The 18,166-nt window shown below is 53.3% G+C and overlaps 1 protein-coding gene across 1 annotated transcript; it reads left to right on the top strand.

Annotated features, from left to right (window-relative positions):
- The first annotated feature begins 319 nt into the window (after window positions 1-319).
- Window positions 320-17,205, top strand: C18H19orf85 (chromosome 18 C19orf85 homolog). Its single transcript, XM_071209456.1, has 2 exons — window positions 320-492; window positions 16,716-17,205. The coding sequence occupies exons 1-2, from the start codon at window positions 320-322 to the stop codon at window positions 17,203-17,205; spliced, it is 663 nt and encodes a 220-aa protein (XP_071065557.1).
- The last annotated feature ends 961 nt before the right edge of the window (window positions 17,206-18,166 follow it).

The following is an 18,166-nucleotide window of genomic DNA, read 5'->3' as shown; positions in this document are numbered from 1 at the left end:
GCGCCAGTCCCCTGCGCCCCCAGCCGCACGCGGCCGCGCGGATCCCAGGTCCAGCTATGTGCTAATTGGGCATCTGGGGGCGCACAGAAGCCCCCTCCTCTCCGCAGCCCCCTTGCCTTCCTATATCAGCCCCTCCACCTGCCGGGCCCTCGGCGTCCACTCCAGGGACAGAGGGACGCGGGAGGGAGGCCTCGCCCCAATCCCGGGCACCCTGCCTGCCCCAAACCGCCCCCCAAGCCCATCCCGCCGCCCCTCTCTCCCCGCCACGCGGGGGGGGGCGCTTTCTGATCAGCGGGAGCTTCTCCGGCTCGCCCCAGCCATGCACCCCGGGGTCCCCGCCGCCCCGGGGGTCCCCGAGCCTGGGCCCCGGGAGCTGTGTGCCTTCGTGAGCGGGGCAGCCGCCCATGTGCTGCGGGCCCTGCAGGCCCCCCGGAGGAGGCCCCCCAAGAGGAGGCCCAACCACAGGAGGTTCCTGCACAACCAGATCTGCAGGTGAGGGCCGGGGGCACGCGGCAGGGGGGCCCGGTGGGAGAGGGGTGGCGGGAGACCAGGGGCATGAGCGTGGACCCCGGGACCTCGCGCGTGCTCCATTCAACGCGCACTTATTGTGCACCTCTTGTGTACTAGGCCCCTGTCAGCTCCCAGAGACTCATCAGAAAGCAAAGCAGACACAATTCCCGGCCCTCCCGGAGCGCTCCTTCCCTGGGACTCTGGGGTGGGGGAGAGAGGATGCAGCGACGTGATGAATCCCGGAGGCCGGGCGCCCAGGGAAAGAGGCAGGCGCAAAAGGCCACCTACGCAGGCTTCCAGCTGCGGGGAGTGTCCGGGAGGGGCAGTGCCACCGAGCTGGAGAGCGGAGCGGTGGTTGCCAGGGAACGGGAGAGGGGGAACAAGGTTTCCTTCTGGGGTGATGGAAATGTTCCGGAATTGGACAGTGATGGCTGCACAGCGTTGTCAATCTACTAACGGCCAACGAATTCTTCCCTTTCAAAAGGTTAATTTCATGTTCTGGACTTCTACCTCAATAGGAAAAATTATATGTTAGAAGTGATAAGTGCTAGAGAGCGAGAACCAGAGCAGAGGGCAGGGAGGGCAGGAGGGAGTGCTGGGGGCGGTGAGGCGTCTGGGGGAGGCCTCCTGGGGAAGGTGGCATTGGAGCAACCACTCGAGGCAGGGGGAAGGGCACCCTGCGCACATCCGGGCAGGGGGAGCAGCCGGGCAAGGGCCCTGAGGCAGCGCCATGTGTTAGAGGCTCCCAGGAGGCCAGCGTGGCTGGAGCCCAGGGCGGGGGGAGGTGGTGGGGATGAAAGCAGTGGTAGTGACGGTGGTGAGGGTGGTGGTGAAGGTAGCAATGAGGGTGAAGGTGATGGTGATGGGGGAGGTGATGGAGGTGGTGGAGGTGGTGATGGTGATGAAGGTGGTGGTGGTGAAAGTGGTGGTGGTGGTGGTGATGAAGGTGGTGATGGTGGTGGTGAAGGTGGTGGTGGTGGTGGTGGAGATGGTGGAGGTGGTGATGGTGATGAAGGTGGTGATGGTGGTGGTGAAGGTGGTGGTGGTGGTGATGAAGGTGGTGGTGGTGAAAGTGGTGCTGGTGGTGGTGATGAAGGTGGTGAAGGTGAAGGTAGTGATGGTGGTGAAGGTGGTGATGAAGGTGGTGATGAAGGTGGTGAAGGTGGTGGTGGTGATGGTGGTGGTGATGGTGATGGTGGTGGAGGTGGTGATGGAGGTGGTGGTGATGAAGGTGGTGATGGTGAAGGTGGTGGTGGTGATGAAGGTGGTGATGGTGGTGGTGGTGATGAAGGTGGTGGTGGTGGTGAAGGTGGTGAAGGTGGTGATGGTGATGAAGGTGGTGATGGTGAAGGTGGTGGTGGTGGTGGTGATGGTGGTGGTGGTGATGGTGGTGGTGGTGATGGTGGTGGAGGTGGTGGTGGTGGTGGAGGTGGAGGTGGTGGTGGTCGTGATGAAGGTAGTGATGGTGGTGAAGGTGGTGATGGTGGTGGTGGTGAAGGTGGTGAAGGTGGTGGTGGTGATGGTGGTGGTGATGGTGATGGTGGTGGAGGTGGTGATGGAGGTGGTGGTGGTGATGGTGGTGATGGTGGTGGAGGTGGAGGTGGTGATGGTGGTGGTGGTGGTGGTGGAGGTGGTGATGGAGGTGGTGGTGGTGATGGTGGTGATGGTGGTGATGGTGGTGGAGGTGGTGATGGAGGTGGTGGTGAAGGTGGTGGTGGTGGTGGTGATGGTGGTGGAGGTGGTGAAGGTGGTGGTGGTGATGAAGGTGGTGATGGTGAAGGTGGTGGTGGTGATGAAGGTGGTGATGGTGGTGGTGGTGATGAAGGTGGTGGTGGTGGTGAAGGTGGTGAAGGTGGTGATGGTGATGAAGGTGGTGATGGTGAAGGTGGTGGTGGTGGTGGTGGTGATGGTGGTGGTGGTGATGGTGGTGGTGGTGATGGTGGTGGAGGTGGTGATGGTGGTGGAGGTGGAGGTGGTGGTGGTCATGATGAAGGTAGTGATGGTGGTGAAGGTGGTGATGGTGGTGGTGGTGAAGGTGGTGCAGGTGGTGGTGGTGATGGTGGTGGTGATGGTGATGGTGGTGGTGGTGGTGGTGATGGAGATGATGGTGGTGGTGGTGGTGATGGTGGTGGTGGTGGTGGTGATGGTGGTGGTGGTGATGGTGGTGATGGTGGTGGTGGTGATGGTGGTGGAGGTGGTGATGGTGGTGGAGGTGGAGGTGGTGGTGGTCGTGATGAAGGTAGTGATGGTGGTGAAGGTGGTGATGGTGGTGGTGGTGAAGGTGGTGCAGGTGGTGGTGGTGATGGTGGTGGTGATGGTGGTGGTGGTGGTGATGGTGGTGGTGGTGGTGGTGATGGAGATGATGGTGGTGGTGGTGGTGATGGTGGTGGTGGTGGTGGTGATGGAGATGATGGTGGTGGTGGTGGTGGTGGTGGTGGTGATGGTGGTGATGGAGATGATGGTGATGGAGATGATGGTGGTGATGTGATGATGGTGGTGGTGGTGGTTGTGGTGATGATGGTGATGATGTGATGGTGATGGTGGTGGTGATGGTGGTGGTGGTGATGATGGTGGTGGTGGTGATGATGTGATGGTGATGGTGGTGGTGGTGGAGGTGGTGATGGTGGTGGTGAAGGTGGTGATGGTGGTGGTGGTGATGGTGGTGATGGAGGTGGTGGTGGTGGTGGAGGTGATGAAGGTGGTGAAGGTGGTGATGGTGGTGGTGGTGGTGGTGGTGGTGATGGTGGTGGTGGTGGTGAAGGTGGTGATGGTGATGGTGGTGATGGTGATGGTGGTGAAGGTGGTGGTGGTGATGGTGGTGGTGGTGGTGGTGGTGGTGAAGGTGGTGAAGGTGGTGGTGGTGATGAAGATGGTGATGGTGGTGCTGGTGATGAAGGTGGTGGTGGTGATGAAGGTGGTGAAGGTGGTGATGGTGATGAAGGTGGTGATGGTGATGGTGGTGGTGGTGGTGAAGGTGGTGAAGGTGGTGATGGTGATGAAGGTGGTGATGGTGATGGTGGTGGTGGTGGTGAAGGTGGTGATGGTGATGGTGGTGGTGGTGATGGTGGTGGTGGTGGTGGTGGTGGTGATGGTGGTGGTGGTGGTGGAGGTGGAGGTGGAGGTGGTGAAGGTGGTGATGGTGGTGGTGGTGGTGGTGAAGGTGGTGATGGTGGTGGTGGTGGAGGTGGTGATGGTGATGGTGGTGGTGGTGATGGTGGTGGTGATGGTGGTGAAGGTGGTGATGGTGGTGGTGGTGGTGGTGGTGGTGATGAAGGTGGTGAAGGTGGTGATGGTATGACAATGATGGCAGTGTTGTTAGTGATGGTGGTGATGGTTATGATCATGGTGATGATTTGGTGGAAATGTTTATAATGATGCTGATGATGTAGATGACAACAGAGATGATAATGATGAAGATGCTGATGAGTGCATCTCTGAAGGAGCGGGATATTTTCCTGCATAACCCCAGGATCTCAGTACCTAACAAAACATAGCTTCCTGATTATCTCCTCCTGGATCTATGCTCAGATTGCCCCAGGTATCTCCAAAGTGTCATTTATACCTGCTTTGCTCAAACCAAGTTTCAATCAAAGACCATGCACTGCATTTGGTTGTCAGAAATCAGTCTCTGTGCCTGTGTTTCCCTCCTTCCCTCTCCCTCTCTCTCTCTCACTTAACCTGACCTCCCATTTCTGCAAGTTTCCGCCAGTGCCCTCAGGGCACAGACATCCTCCTTGACCCCAGGACAGAGCCCCTGGCAGAGGGTCCCACTAGTTTATTTAACAGCCAGATAGTTTTTGTTGTGGTAAATACGTGAAACACAACACTCATCCTTTTTTTTTTTTTTTTTTTAAATTCCCCTCCCTCCCCCGGTTGTCTGTTTTCTGTGTCTTTTTGCTGCATCATTGTTTCTTTGTCCGCTTCTGTTGTCGTCAGCAGCACGGGAAGCGTGGGCGGCGCCATTCCTGGGCAGGCTGCTCTTTCTTTTCACACTGGGCGGCTCTCCTTACGGGCGCACTCCTTGCGCGTGGGGCTCCCCTACGCGGGGGACACCCTTGCATGGCAGGGCACTCCTTGCGCGCATCAGCACTGCGCATGGGCCAGCTCCACACGGGTCAAGGAGGCCCGGGGCTTGAACCGCGGACCTCCCATGTGGTAGATGGACGCCCTAACCACTGGGCCAAAGTCCGTTTCCCAACACTCATCCTTTTAACCATTTTAACAGGTACGATTCAATGGCATTGAAGAGAAATAGACATGGACAGCCGCAGAGTTTTAAATCAGGTACTGGGAATTGAACCCCAGACCTCGTACATGGGAAGGGGCACTCAGCCATAATAAATTTAAGGCACGTGGAGAAGATAAGAAGCAGGCTGACTTGCGGTTCTTGGTTCTTTTGTTTTTTAATTCTCTATAGATAAGGCAGTCCCTTAATGCCACCACCCAAGGCATTCTGCGCCCATAACCGCCCCCCCCCCCCAGCCCACTGGCTCTACCTAAACTTTTTTGTTGGGCAAGTGGTCGGGGTGCATCTGCCGGATCCAGGGAAAGCTGTGGTTTGCTGCATTCGGCTCACAATAGGTTGGCTCGAAGGGAAGGCAACACAGAAATAAAGGTAGAGACACAAGAGGGGAGACAAACATGGGACCAGGGGACTCACAGCTTCTGGAACCGAGAGCCTCAACCCTAGTTTTCCCATCGCGTTTATTGGGAAACTACCAAGCAGCTGTTTGCTATCTGAACTGCAACATCATTTACAATAACAAGGAACAACTGCATCATCTAAGAACTGCTACATTTAACAGGTGTAACATTTACAATAACAAACAGGTAAGCCAGTTTCCCACAACATTTCCCCCTTTCTGTTTTTGCAAAGTTGCAAAGTCTACACAAATGACGTTTCACTGATTAATAAAGCTTCCTGCATGATATTTTCACTTTTAGGTTTGAATAATACTTTTTTTTTCTCCCCCCCCCAATATATTCAGTCCCAGGATTGTTCAAACTTAAAACAAGAGATTTACATCAAGACAGATTATATATCACTTTACAGCTCATCAAATCAATTAAGTATACCATATGTTTCATTATTAAAGTTCTGATTAGTATTCAAGCATTTTATACATAATCCATAAGTACGTAGATTATACAACCACAAACAATAAGACTTCCAACTAGCACATTTAATGGCTAAACTTTCATTTCTCATAGGCTTAAGATTTCCTACCAGCAAGGCTATATATGCCAGTACTTGATCAAAAATGACCTCATTTCCCCCAATTTGCATAGTTTGAGGCATGGGCAGTGACAAATTCCTACTTCCCCGTTTCGGGCTGTGGGGCAGCTGGAAGTTTATCCCATAACTCCAATACCTTCTTGCTCCTGCTCTTAGCCTCTTCACTGGACCCGGGGCCACAGCTCAGTGCTGAATAGAAACCTAGTCCATCATGGTGAGGACTCATTTTTCATGCAGAAGCCAATAGCTGGCTTGTTCTAAGGGTCCCGAGGCAGGGTCTGTAGCAGTGAAAGCATATTTTGCCCCTTCCAGGAGCAGGAGGGTGCTGATGTCCCAGTCATGGACGTGAGCACTAAGGCCACAAGCTGTTGGTGAACAGCAGACAGTGGGAACTGCTGCGCCAGGCACCCCAAGGTCTGGTACTCATGACGTTCACTTTTCCGGTGGAGCCACTCTGCTTCCTCTCAGGTCCCAACTTCATGGCTCTGCATCTTCATGAGGCGTCTGCCTCAACAGTCCTGAGAGGGGTGTTAGAGGAGGGGGCAGGGACGCGACAGACAGTGGCCTGTCTCTGCTGGCAGGCGTCCCAGATGTCCTTCCACAGAGCTCTCCCCCACGGAGAGTGAGTCACAACAGTCCATCGTTTCTGTCTTGCTTTTCGTATTTGCAATCCACCTCTGGATAGGGATGGCAGTCTTCAGAGTGAGCAGACGCTAGTGGGTTAAGCCTTTCACTTTCAGCAGGGCCTCCTATGCTGCACACAATTGCTTTTTTATATTGTACTTATAGCCCCTTCCCACAATTGTGACTAAAACCCGAGGGGTACTCAATTAGAATCTTGCCTTTGCCACAAACCCAATATTGGTACTGGCCACATCCAATTCACAGGCTAAGTCAATATCTACCTTTTTTTAATTTTTTTTCATTGTTTAAAGCAGCCTGCTGGAGGTCCCCCTGCTCCCATGAAGGACCTTTCCCCATTAACACATCTCAGTGAGGGATAAAAGACTTAGCGTTCCAACCATATTACAAACTCCATTAACAGGAGAACACATTGTACTTTATCAATTACAGCAGAGGGTATAGTTTTGTCTTATCCAACCAAACATTTAAGAATTTGATAAAGCAGCAGCGACCTTCAGCTTGTCTCAATTGTTTGCCTGTTCCAGGCTTTTAAAATACCATTGTCTCTGATGTTTCTCAGTAGGGTCACTGCCACAGGCTTCCTCTATGCAGCAGGATTCATCGCCATCAGGCCAGGGCAGAAAACCTTAAAGAACTGCAAAAGTCCACTGTTGACCTTTTCACACAGTTTTTGCACTTTTTGTATTCATTCAGGTTTGTTTTACTTTTTACAAAACACATTATCTCACTAAATGCTACCACAATACTTTAATAGCTTGCTATATGCATACTAGTTCTGTTCTGCATATTTCCATTTTCTGATCTTATAAAACTAACCATTTTATTTCAGGACAAAATACATCTTATTAAATTTCAGTTAGCATTCCAAAAAACTTTTTACCTTTTTCAATATTTGCTTAACTTTTACATTTTTCATTTTATCCTATGAAGAAAATTATTCATCTCAATTTAAGCAAAAACTATTTTTTTTATGAAGAGACTTATAGTAATTCTATTAATCAACTATATACATTTCTATTATACAACTATAGAGATCTCATTAACATTTCAAACTTGGGTAATAATATAAGCACTTATTTAATTTTTTGGCCATTTGAATAGAGCTCTTTCAGAAGTTTTTATTTATACCATCCAGAGGTATTAAAATATACATTGAGGGAAGCGGACTTGGCCCAGTGGTTAGGGCGTCCGTCTACCACATGGGAGGTCCGCGGTTCAAACCCCGGGCCTCCTTGACCCGTGTGGAGCTGGCCCACGCGCAGTGCTGATGCGCGCAAGGAGTGCCATGCCATGCAGAGGTGTCCCCCGCGTAGGGGAGCCCCATGCGCAAGGAGTGCGCCCCGTAAGGAGAGCCGCCCAGCGCGAAAGAAAGTGCAGCCTGCCCAGGAATGGTGCCGCACACACAGAGAGCTGACACAACAAGATGACGCAACAAAAAGAAACAGATTCCCATGCCACTGACAACAGAAGCGGACAAAGAAAAAGACGCAGCAAATAGACACAGACAACTGGGGCTGTGGGGTGGGGGTGAAGGGGAAATAAATATTTTAAAAAATAAAACAAAATAAAATAAAATATACATTGACATTGAACAAACAAACACAAAAAAATTACAACACGCCAACAGAAACAAAGTTTACAATTGACTCATAATTCTTACTTTTCTGGTATAGCTGTTTTTAAGCTCTCCATCATTTCACATCTCAGATTTTACTGCTTTTAGGATTTCTTCTGGAATCATGTTGCTGTAACAGGCAAGCTTGTTCTTGGAAACACTTACTAGTAATCAGCAGCCAGTTAGGATAACCTGAGCAGCGTGAATGCACTTATGCTCTTATTTAGCAGTTTAGACCGACAGTTGAAGAGCAGTAATCCAAAAAATATGTGTTAAGACCACACTAAGACCTGAAGTTCTGGAGTACGCTATTGATTCAAAACCGAAAATTCCTTTTAACACCTTGATAAAAATTTTGCACTAATTTTATTAATTGGGCTACATAGGCCCCATCAGAATCAGCATGAAAACAAAACAACCTCTCCTGGATAGTCACCGTCAGTTACTCCCGTACGCCCTCTAACTCCCTGTGGGCAGCCTGCTTCTCTCCAGAAGTCCAGCCAGGCCAGCTGGCAAAGGTCCCTTTGTTCCTGTTTCCACATGGACGGGGGTGTCTCCTGGAAGCAGAATGACAGGTTCTGCCTCAGGAGCATCTACGGCTGCACTTCCTGCTGTGGCGGGGATTAAGTCCAGGGCCCTGCGGAGCCTCGGGGAGGCCGGGATCGCTCTGCTGGACCGGGGAGGCCTCCTTTTGGAGCGGGGATGGGGGGGGCTGCTGGAAGCTTCCCGACCAGGACGTGCCTTTCTTATGGTAATTAGAACGACACAGGCCAGACCAGTGATTTCCTTTACCACAGCGGGGACGCAGCTCAGGTCGTTTCTGAGCATTGTTTTTCCCTCAGACCTTTTCCAACAATCTTCTCGTGTGACCAATTTTTCCACAATTAAAACATTTTCCAGAGAATCTCTTACTGATTTTCATCCCTGCTGTAGCCTGAGCCATCATTGGAGTGCGGTGGCCCTCCGTCCCCACATCCTGGCACAATTTAATAGATCAGTCGAATCCACTTTACCCTTCATCATCCCAGGAGCTTTCTGACAATCCCGATTGGCATTTTCTTAAGCCATTAGCTGCAAAATAGCATCAGCAGCCTCCAAGTTAGTAGCCTGTTTTTGGATAGCCTCTTGTAACCAGTCAATAAAGTCAGGGTAGAGCTCTTTAGGTCCTTGTAGTATTTTCTGAAATAACACTGGAGGCTGGCCTTTAGCCTCAATCTTTTCCCAGGCTCTTAAGCAACAGCGCTGGACCTGTGTGGTGGCTCGATCATCCATTGTTAACTGCTGGTCTGCTCCCACCCGATTCCCACCCCCATAACTGATCCGAGGAAATGGGGATATTATGGGCTCTATTAAGAGCAGCCCGAGTCTCTGCATGATCCGTCCACCAGGTTTTGAACTGTAAAACCTCTCCAGATGCGAGGCTGATGCATGCTAATGCAGACCAGTCAGCTGGGACCGGCCTAGAGCCTCCAGCCAGCCCCTGCACCGTTCCATAGGTGAAAGGAGAATTTGGACCATAATGTTGCACTACTGCTTTTAACTCTTTCAAAATTTTAAATGAGAAGAGTTCATGAGTGAACTCGTGAACCCCATTTGGGTTTTGAGGATCCACTCCAGGAACTACTCTCTCTCATATGGTGACCGGAAAGGGCACTGAAGCGCCTCCAACGCCCTCCCTTCCAGCCTGTAAAATGCCCTCTTGTAAAGCTGACAGCTTTGGCTGAGCATCTCTGGGTACAGGAGGGGAGGAGGTGTCAGTGGGGAGGAAAGTGACTTTCTAAAGTCAGTTAATGAAGGAGCTGAAGGCAAAACAACTTCAGATTAAGTATCATCAAAAAATTCAGTAGGAGAAACTTCCTTACATTCTCTATTTTTGTTTTTCTCTTCCTCATCTTGTTTGCAAGGGTTCTAAAATAGATTAACAATAGTCAAAGTGGCTTCTATAATCTGTAAGAGTTCTAAACTCTGAGGCTCACTGGCCTCGGCTCCTCCTGCTTTAAGGAGCTGTTTTAGGAGACTGACATACGGGCAATGTTTTGTTGACCTGTCTCCGTTTCCCATCGTTACCCTGCTAGCATACCCGAGAGCGTCCTCACCCACCGAGGACTTGGAAGGCCTCCCAAACCACTCGGGGCTCCGCACAGAAGAACACCTTTAGTTTCCCTCCAAGCGATTCTTCTTCCCCTCCAGCCCCACGTTGGGCGCCACTTGCTGCTTTCAGCTCACAATAGGTTGGCTTGAAGGCAAGACAGCACAGAAGTAAAGGTAGGGACACAAGAGGGCAGACAAACCCGGGACCAGGGGACTCACAGCTTCTGGAACCGAGAGCCTCCACCCAGTTGTCCCATCGCATTTGTTGGGAAGCTACCAAGCAGCTGTTTGCTATCTGAACTGCAACATCATTTACAATAACAGGGAACAACTGCAACATCTAACAACTGCTACATTTAACAGGTGTAACATTTACGATAGCAAACAGGTAAGCCAGTTTCCCACAACGGTGGTTCCTTTTGCTGAGGAATTTTTAAGTACATTACAGATATCATGATGTGTCACCCCAAGACACGTACTTCCAAGCACAGCACACATCCACGATGCAACTGTCATACTTTATAAACTTAAGAATGATTTTCTAACATCATCTAGTAGCTGGTACATATTCAAATTTCCCCAATTGCCCCCCAAATGTATTTGGTTTTTTTTAGGAACCAGAGGCAGGGGATTGAACCTGGGACCTCGTATGTGGGAAGCTGGGGCTCAACCACTGAGCCACATCGGCTCCCCTGAGTTGGTTCTTTCATATGTTTGTTTGTTGTTTGTTTTGGTTTGGGTTTGGTTTTTCAAGAGGCACCGGGAACGAAACCCGGGACCTCCCATGTGGGAAGCAGGTGCTCAACCACTTGTTTGTTCAGACCAAGATCCAATCACATTGCACTGTCTCTTCTGACGTAGACAGGGGTTGACAAACCACAGCCCGGGAATCAAATCCCACCCACCATCTGCTCTGGAAATAAAGTGTCATTGAGCCACAGGCACCCCACTGTGCATGTCTTGTCTCGGGCTGGTTTCAGGATGCAACAGTGTAATTGAGTAGCTGAGGCTGGGCCACATGGCCCACAAACCTAGAATATTGATAGTCTGACCCTGTACAGGGAGTTTGCCCCCCATTCTAGAACAGCCCCCACCCCAGCCCTGCCCACACACACGCTCCCTCTCTCTTTCTTCCCAAGACCCTGACTTGTGGGAGGAAATGGGCCGGCCATCCCACAGACCGGCCCCCCTTCTGCACTGGGTCTCCATCTTCAATCTCTCCTATTTCCTTCCCTCTGCTTCAAAACCCATTTATGTTCAGGAATATTCACGGCAACTTGATTCATAGGACCCCAAACTGTCCCTCAGAGGATAAACCAATTGAGGTACTGCCTAGTGATAAAAAGGAATGAATTTCTTTAGTCATCAGGGAAATGTAACTCAAACCCATTATGAGATAATGGTTTACACAAACACACAGACACAAAAAACAAGCGCTGGAGAGGATACGGAGAATTTTTTTGGAACTCTAGTGCCTCGGTGGTGGGAATGCAAAATGGCGTGGCTGCTGTGGAAGGCGGTGTGGCGGTTCCTCAAAGGTTAAACAAAAATCAAATGACCTGGCAAGTCGACTCCCAGCTTTATACCCAAAGAAAGTGGAAACAGGGTCTCAAACAGATACTTGTATGCGATACTCCCAGCAGTATCATTCACAGCAGCCCCACACTGGAATCACCCCAGTGCCCATCAGCGAATGAATGGGTAAAAAAATGTGAGGCGTACAACAATGGAATATTATTCGACCATGAAAAAGTATGAAGTTCTGAGACGGACTGCAACATGGAAGACCTGGAAATCATTATGCTCAGTGAAACAGGCAAGACACGTAGGACAAATACTGCGCGGGGTCACTTGTAGGAGATGGCTAGGAACAGCCAGTTCGCAGAGACAGGGGGCAGATCGGAGGTGACGGGGCGGGGCATGTGGGTTTGGTGGGTGCAGGGTGTGTGTATATACAATCCACGTTTAGAAAAGAATGAACTGCCGAGAGGTACAACCGCTTTATGCCGAGGGGCGGAAGTCAGACCCGAAAGCGTGATCCCATCCATATAACTTACAGGAAATGCAAAAACCTACAGTGATAGGAAATGGGACAGCGGCTATCTCTATGTATCTGCCGATTATCACGCAGGATGCCCGGTGAAATTTAAACTTTAGATAACCAACGAATAATTTTGAGTATAAGTATATCCCCCAAATTGCATGGGATATACTTTTACTTAGCAAAAAATAATCTGTCGTTTATCCAAAATGCGAATTTAACGGGACCCCCTATATTTCATTAGCTGCTAAATCTTACAACCCTACGCGGGCGGGTTGGCTGGGGGAGAACAAAAGTCTTCCAGGGTCTAGAAAGGTTCTACAGCTTAATCGGAGAGGTGATTACTCAAGCGTACACAAATGAAAAATTCATCAAGGCTAGTTCATGTTACCCACTCAAGTGTACGTCTGTTGTCCCTAAAAAAGTAAGAAACTGCTCCTCTGCCCTGGGAACTGTGCTGTGGAAAGGACACAAGTCTTGTCCCTCTTCAAAGGGGTGGAGTGTTGCTTCACGGTACAACGTGGGTGGACCGAAGACGAGACCCTGGGTCAGAGAAGCCCGGCACAAGGGCCCCTGGGGTTTGCTGCCATGTACGTGAATGTCCAGAAAAGGCAAATGTGCAGGGACAGGAGGAAGACCGGTGGTGCCAGGGGCTGGGCAGGGGCTGGGGGTGCGCTCTGGGGGTGGGGCTTCGGCTGGGGTGATGGAATGTTCCGGAATTAGAGGGTTGCCCGACCTGGCGGGCGTTATGGTGTGTGAACCAGATCTCAATTCCGAAGCCTCGCCGGCCCTGCTGGCCCCCGCAGCGTCTCGCAGTTGCCACTCCCAAGCCCCTGCCCGGCGAGGCGCCAGGGCTCGCGGGGAAGGGGCCGCAGGCCGCAGGCCCCCCTAGGGAGGGTCCGGTCCACGGCGGGCCCAGCCCGGGCCGGAAACAGTCCCCAGAGACCCCGTCACGGGCTCCCTGGGCAGGGTGGGGGCCCCGAGGCAGCGCGGACCAGACGACACGGGGAGAGGGAGGCTGGCTCAGGGGGGCTCTCGGAAGCAGCCCTGCCACGGGAATTTGTGGGAGTCACCTATCGATGAGGGTCCCCCAAAACCGACCCTGCCACCGTCAGCGCGGCTGCCGCCCACGGAAGGGCCGCCCCGCGCAGCGCCACGAAGGAGAAACGCGGGGGAAGGGGATTGACTGCGAGGGCCCAAGCAGGGACAGGGGGATCGTCCCCAAACCAGCGCAAAGCGAGAACGGGAGCCAGGGCCTCTTAGAGCAAGGAGAGGGCGAGGGAGCGGAAAAGCCACCAGCGGGGTCTCGCCAGGGGCGTCGGGGTCGTTCCTCAGCCTGCGTTGTCTCCAGCACGTCTCGACTTGGGCGGCTAATAACCCGCAGTTTAATACAGTTATGCAGTTGCCAGGTCCCGGGGCTCCTCTCTCAGACAACCCCTGGAGGGTATCAAGCTTCGTGTCTCTGGGGAACGTTACAGATTCGCACCACTCTGTCTGGTTTGGCTTTGAGACGTGATCTTATTCCGGTGAGCAAAGCTGAGCAGGTCTGGTTAATACCCTTCAGGGGACTACCTGCAAAGAGGAAATGTCTGAAATTAGACGAATAGGAAACGAGTTTAATTATTGTGAGAATTTCAGAGCTGCTTATGTGGAGAAATTGCAGTAAGTTTACTTCCCAGCTCTCCATGTGGAAGCAGCAGAGAGGCGTACAGGAGGGCGAGGCACGGGTGTCCCAGCTGGGCAGCCTAAGACGGGCCAGACAGACAGAGCAGAGGGCCAGGAGGGGACGCCCGGGCCTTTGAGGTTTGTCTGAATTTTTCATTAATGTATAAAGTATATGTATCAGCCAGGGTTCTCGAGGGAAACAGAATCAACAAGAGACATCTGTCAATAGTATGCGGCTCTATAAGAGTCTCTCACGCAGCCGTGGGGACGCACAAGTCCAGGTTCCACAGGCAGGTGCGACCAGGGGCTGCGATGGAAGTCCAGTGAAGGTTCTTGACGAGTTCTGGGAGATGCTGGCTGTCCAAAGACGAGCTGGGAAATTCTCAGTGCTGGAATCACTTCCTCTTTTAAGGCATTCACTCATTGCTGATGGCAATCTCCCTGACTGATATAACTATAACCAGCTACCTATGATTTACCACTGCAGTAAAGTCAGTGGTGACTAAAGTCCATCAATGCCCTTGCATTACAGTTAGCCCAGTGCTTGCTTGACCAAACAGCCGGGCACAATTACCTGCAGAGTCGACACATTAGCTTAACCATCACAGCGTACAGTTTATAATTGTCTCGATTCACACAACCTAGAAGGGGCCCCTTGAAAGTGTGTGATTCCGTGGTGCTCCGTGCGTGCGAGCAGCCCCTCCCTCTGCCTGGTGCCAGCACATTTCTGTCAGCCCAAAAGAACATCCCACACGCCTTAAGGGTGAAATTTAAGCGGAGCCGTGCTTGGCTGCGTGTAAGCAATCGGCCTCAGGCGGGGCTGCCAAGCGGTTCCAGCTTCCCATGTCCTTGAAAACTGCAAGCAGGTGGAAAGCTGTCCAGAGCCCCTGCGGGAAGCTCGGCTCTCCAGCGGGAGGAACGTCTCTGTGTGGAAGCGACAGCTCCTCCAGGCAGGAGGCGGATGCCCCGTTTCCACTGACCGTCATTTCAAACAGCAAAGCTGCCCCGTTGATGAATTTAACCAAGTTTTCCAGGGAGAGCTTTCCAGAAAGCAGTAGCCCCTCAAAGAAAGCGGTCGTTAGAACGGTTTCCTTCTTCAGTCTGTCCTTGGGAGAACTATTATTCCCTGCTAACTTTGCAGCTTACTTTATCTGTGCATGTTAATCCAGCCTGAGAAAAGGTCGGGCAGATTTTCACTTTCTCAGCCTGAGGTCATGTTTACTTGCTCCGGTGCACTATCAAGCCAAGTTCTGGGGAGGTGACTTTGGTAAAAACCTGCCAGGTGATATGGAAATAACAGAAGTCCCACCTCTGAGTGTGTCCCAGTCTGGGGCAAGAGGCAGGAGTGCTTACTCGCCCACACTCCTTGGCATTGGGTATGAGCTGCCACTGGAGGGACAGAAATTCCCAGGCCCTTCCGGTCGTCTGTGAGCACAGGCAGAGCAGGCTCTGGAGGCCCAGCAGCTGCCACCAACAAAGGGACACAGAGGCTGGTTGGGGTGAAAGCAGCGGGGAGGCAGGCTGCACAAATGGAAAAGGAATCCCGGGGGCGCTGGGTGAGGTGGTAACAGCTATACAAAGCACAGGGCCCGGCATATGCCAAGGTCCTGTGGCCAATGGGACAGTGGGGCCACATTGTGTTTAAGGATGTAAAGTTAAAGGTAAGGTGAGAAAGAGAGGAAGGGGATGAGGCCATCTCAAGAGCACAGAGTTTGCAGAGCAGGTGTAGCTCAGTGGTTTGAGTGCCTGCTTTGCATTTATGAGGTCCTGGGTTCAATCCTCCCATACCTCCAAAGAAAAGGGAAGTGTAGGTTTTGTTCTCAGTGTGGTTGTGAGAACCTCCTGGAAGGTTCTGGGCAGCAGCGGGCTGTGATCTAATTTTTTTCAAAAGATTTATTTATTTCTACGCCCCTCTCACTTGTGCTTGCTGTCTGCTCGTTGCGTGCTCTTTCTGTGTCTGCTCATCTTCTTTTAGGAGGCACCAGGAACCAAACCTGGGAGGGAGGCGAGCAATTGCCTGAGCCGCATCCAGTCCTTGCTTGTTGGTCTCTCCTTGTGTCACCTCTCATCTCATTGCATCAGCTCACTGCTCCAGCCCCTCGCGTCAGCTCGCTGTGTTCCTCGTCTTCTTTAGGAGGCCGGGAACCGAACCCGAGACCTCCCATGTGGGAGGCAGGTGCCCAACTGGTTGAGCCACATCTGCTCCCTGATTTTTTTAAAAAAGCTATTTGTATGACTTAAAGCTTTCAATGTTCTTGGTTGTCTTTTGATTCTTTTTGCAAAATTTTTAAAAATTACATATATTTATATATTTTATATATTATATGTAATTTTATATATATGATAAAATTTGCCATTTTAACCATTTTTAAGCACACAGTTCATTGCCATTAATTACACTCACAGCATTGTGCCACCATCACCACCAACCATTCCTGGAACTTTTTCATCACCGCAATCGGCGGAAACTTCGGTACCTATTAAGCCGCAACTCCCAAGCCCCCTTGATTTATTTTTTAAAAGGTGATTCCAGCTGCTTGAGGGGATGTTAGCGGGGAGAGCAGCTCAGTGGTCACTGCTGGCCCCAGGAAGGAGACGCCGGAGGCCCCGCCCCCAGGGGTGGGCCATGGAGAGGCCGAGAGGCGGGCAGAGGTCAAAAGTACAGGACCACCAGCCCAAGCAGCCCTGGCCTGAATTTAAAAAAATAATTTAAAAAATTTTTAAGAAGGTGCCCTTAGGACACTTTTTACTTTTATACGCTGACACCAGGTCCTAATAAACCTACGCTGTGAAACATGCGCGCGCAGGCCCTGGCGCAGTGCGCAACCCGCGCAGCTGCTCAGGGCCTCCGCGGGTCAGGACACGCGCGGGAAGGCGCGCCCCGCGGCCCAGCAGTGCGCATCTCTCCGCAGGCAGTTCGCCCAGATCGAGGCGGCCACCCAGCGCCTGGCCCTGTCCATCCTGTCCCAGGAGGCGCCGCCCCGCAGCCCGCGGCCGCGAAGGCCGCCCCCGCCGCCCGCCTCCCCGTTCCTGGGCGTGGCCCGCGCCGCGGCCCCCAGGGAGGCGCCCCCTGCCCGCCCGGGCCTGAGCCTCGCGGCGCTGCACGCCTCCGCCCTCGACCTCTTCGGGGACATCGCGCTCACCCCAGAGGGTCCCTCTGGGGCCGCGGACCCGCCCTCACGACCCCCGACCCCCGCTGCCCCCCGGCCGCCCGCCGACCCGTCCCATCGGGCCCTCAGCCCCGGCGCGCCTTGCCTGGCTCCCTGGCCCCCCGCCCAGCAGGCCCTGGGGGGAGGGGGCGAGCTCGAGGCTCCCGACTGGGACTGGGTGGGCGCGTGGGAGGGGCCTTGGACCTGGGATTCCCAGGGGGTCCCCGAGGGCTGGGGGACCTGCTCCCCGTGACGCCGAGGCACCACCCAGCCCGGCCTGGACAAGCCCCTCCGCCACCGCCGTGCAGCCCCACCCATGAGCCCCTGTCCTGTGTCCGGCAAAAGAAGCCCAGCGCAGACCTCCGCCCGGGGCCTTCTCCAGGCCCAGCGCCTGCCCTCGGCTCGGGGTCGCCCTCGCCCTGCTGCTCTCTTCCTCCCTCCCTCGTCTCCTGGGGCTCCTGGCGCGCCAGCTCCCCTCGCCCTGGCTCCTCTCTGCCCGAGGACATCTGGCCCCACTTCCCCCCAAACATGTGTCCAGCACCTGCTACGGGCCAGGCCCAGTGCTAGGCACTGCAGAGCCGCGGTGAACAAGACAAAGCCCCCTGCCCGCGGGGAGCTCACAATTTGGGGGGTGAAGGGTGGGGGTGCGGCTGACAATAAAGGAGTAAACCAAATGCACTCTTAAAATCAAGGCCATTTCAGATTGCAGTTGCTGCTGTAGAGAAAAGAAAGCAGAGGCCTGCTGGAACGGCCACTTGACCCCGGGTGGCCGGGGCAGGCCGTGGACGGCAAGAAGGCGCCGGCCGCGCCCGGGGCTGGGCTCCCGGCGGTGCAAAGGCCCTGAGGCGGCACGCTGGGGCGCAGGAGGCGGCCGCGGGGGCTGCAGGGGACGGCTGGGACGGTGGAAGTGGGGCCAGAGGCGGCTCCCGGGCTCTCGGTCTACGCGCGGGTGGAGACACTGAGGCCGGACCAGCCGCTAGGCCCGTTTACGCCGAGAGAGGCCGACAGCGCAGGGGACGTTCCCCTAAGGCGTCCAGGTCTCCCCGACCCCGCCTCGCCCCGCCCCGGCGCCCGCCACTCACGCCCTCCACGGCCCCCCATTGGTCGCACGTGCAGCCTCCCCGCGCCAATCACGCCCCAAAACGGACGGCCCGCGGCGCGGCCCCTGGATTGGTCGAGAGAAGTGGGCGGGCCCCGGCAGGGCGAGCGCTGGT

The sequence above is a fragment of the Dasypus novemcinctus genome, chromosome 18, assembly GCF_030445035.2.
Source record: "Dasypus novemcinctus isolate mDasNov1 chromosome 18, mDasNov1.1.hap2, whole genome shotgun sequence".
Classification (NCBI taxonomy): domain Eukaryota; kingdom Metazoa; phylum Chordata; class Mammalia; order Cingulata; family Dasypodidae; genus Dasypus; species Dasypus novemcinctus.
This window is presented reverse-complemented; position numbering and strand designations above follow the sequence as displayed.

Bases quoted from the DNA above. Each gene is read 5' to 3' on its own strand.
- C18H19orf85 (XM_071209456.1), top strand. From the start codon at position 320: ATGCACCCCGGGGTCCCCGCCGCCCCGGGGGTCCCCGAGCCTGGGCCC. The intron at 493-16,715 runs GTGAGGGCCGGG...ATCTCTCCGCAG, and splicing joins CTGCACAACCAGATCTGCAG to GCAGTTCGCCCAGATCGAGG.